The following is a 1617-nucleotide window of genomic DNA, read 5'->3' as shown; positions in this document are numbered from 1 at the left end:
AGTTTAAATAATAATAGAGTTAACCAATTTTGGTAGTTAATATACAATCTCTGTTGGAACGATATCTAATTCAGTACTTTATTACTTGGACGATTCTGTATACTTGTGAATTTGTCCTTCATACTACTCCATCTAGTTTCTTGCCCCTCTGACACTGATGAGTCTCAATAGAAGATGAACTAGTGAAGCTTGGTGTTTATTGACACAACTTTTTTTTGGGGATTTTAGGTTTCAGCCATCAAGTTAGTTATATGAATAGTCTTCATTTCCCAAGATTGCACTCTTAGTCATTGTAAAAATTGACGACCAATATATATAACAAAAGGGAATGTACCAAATTAATGACAAAAACCTCAATGAAGCTTTTCCAGTGTTGGCTGACTACAAAAAGAAACAGCGAAAGCCCCACGGCTGGCCGAGAAAGGAACTCCAATACTTAATTAGGCATGGAGCGATAGGGAGGAGACTAAGGAGCTAAAGATAGCTCAAAATTGATATTTGGAATATATATGATCAAATGCTTATCTAGGATGAGAGATATCCAGCTCTTATATAACCACGAGAAGCTAATCCATGATTCAAAACTAGAAAAATGTTATTAATCAATTTTATCGTTATTTTTCTCCTTATATTATACTTGATCAACAACAGAACTTTGTCAATAAAAACAATAAATAATGCACATATTGTAACTCTAATTATTGAGTACCAAGAGAGGACAAATTAAAGAAGCTGAAAAACCTGCCATGCATGTTGGAATAGGAATGCCGAAATAGTTTATTAAAGTAGGAAGTATATTTTATTGATAGAGGATGTAAATAACTAAGGAAAGTAGTTCTCTGTCCTTAATCAGCACATCTCATGAGAAGACGGTTTATGGAAATTAGATTAAGTAGCAGTTGAACAAGTGAGGAGCGCAGAGTAAAGAGTGATGGCACGCGGTTCTTTAAGCTTTAGGGCATCGGAAGCCAGGTGGGGTGGTCTTGCCGCAGTAATTGAGTATCTTGCCCAGGGCAGCATCAACGCTGATATGAAGAACCTCCAGTGCATGGACCCTAATTGCGGCGCAAAGGCAGACGGAGGCTTGCAGATCAAGCTCGGCGCCGGGGAAGAGGCTGCAGCATTGGTTGTTTGTGGGTCCCCCGATGAGGACCGTTGCGAGGTCGTCCAGTAACTTGACGCAGACACGGAGTTGGGGGCAACCGCCGGCCGGCGATGGAGTGGGCGTAGTTGGGGGCGGTGCGCGTTGGGAGCTGACGAGAGTGAAGAAAAGGAGGTTGAGGGAGAGGAGGAGAGCGGTGGATGCCAAGGACTTTGAAGCCATACCGAAGCTTTAACTGCTGATTGATCGATTGTTTGGTTGATTCAGTGATGCATGCAAATGGAGACCTTGGCTTCCCTTTTATAGAGTCACGGTCCCATTTATTTTATTGATGCATGGAAGTGATAGGCTTTATTTTTTCTTTTTTTTTCTCTTTTTTTTTTGTTGTAAAATAATTAGTCTTTGACTAATGGATACAAATTTTGCCGAATCGTATAGTATAAATGATTAAATAAATATTGCATTTTTAATTCGGTGAAGCGCTAGTCCATACATACTTAGTTTCCATTATATAA

The 1617-nt window shown here is 39.5% G+C and overlaps 1 protein-coding gene across 1 annotated transcript; it reads right to left on the bottom strand.

Annotated features, from left to right (window-relative positions):
- Positions 1-773: 773 nt before the first annotated feature.
- Positions 774-1367, bottom strand: LOC127813379 (14 kDa proline-rich protein DC2.15-like). Its single transcript, XM_052354324.1, has one exon. It carries the CDS (start codon positions 1322-1324, stop codon positions 947-949), a length of 378 nt encoding a protein of 125 aa, XP_052210284.1. The 5' UTR covers positions 1325-1367; the 3' UTR covers positions 774-946.
- Positions 1368-1617: the final 250 nt, after the last annotated feature.

Source organism: Diospyros lotus, chromosome 11, assembly GCF_014633365.1.
Source record: "Diospyros lotus cultivar Yz01 chromosome 11, ASM1463336v1, whole genome shotgun sequence".
Lineage (NCBI taxonomy): Eukaryota > Viridiplantae > Streptophyta > Magnoliopsida > Ericales > Ebenaceae > Diospyros > Diospyros lotus.
This window is presented reverse-complemented; position numbering and strand designations above follow the sequence as displayed.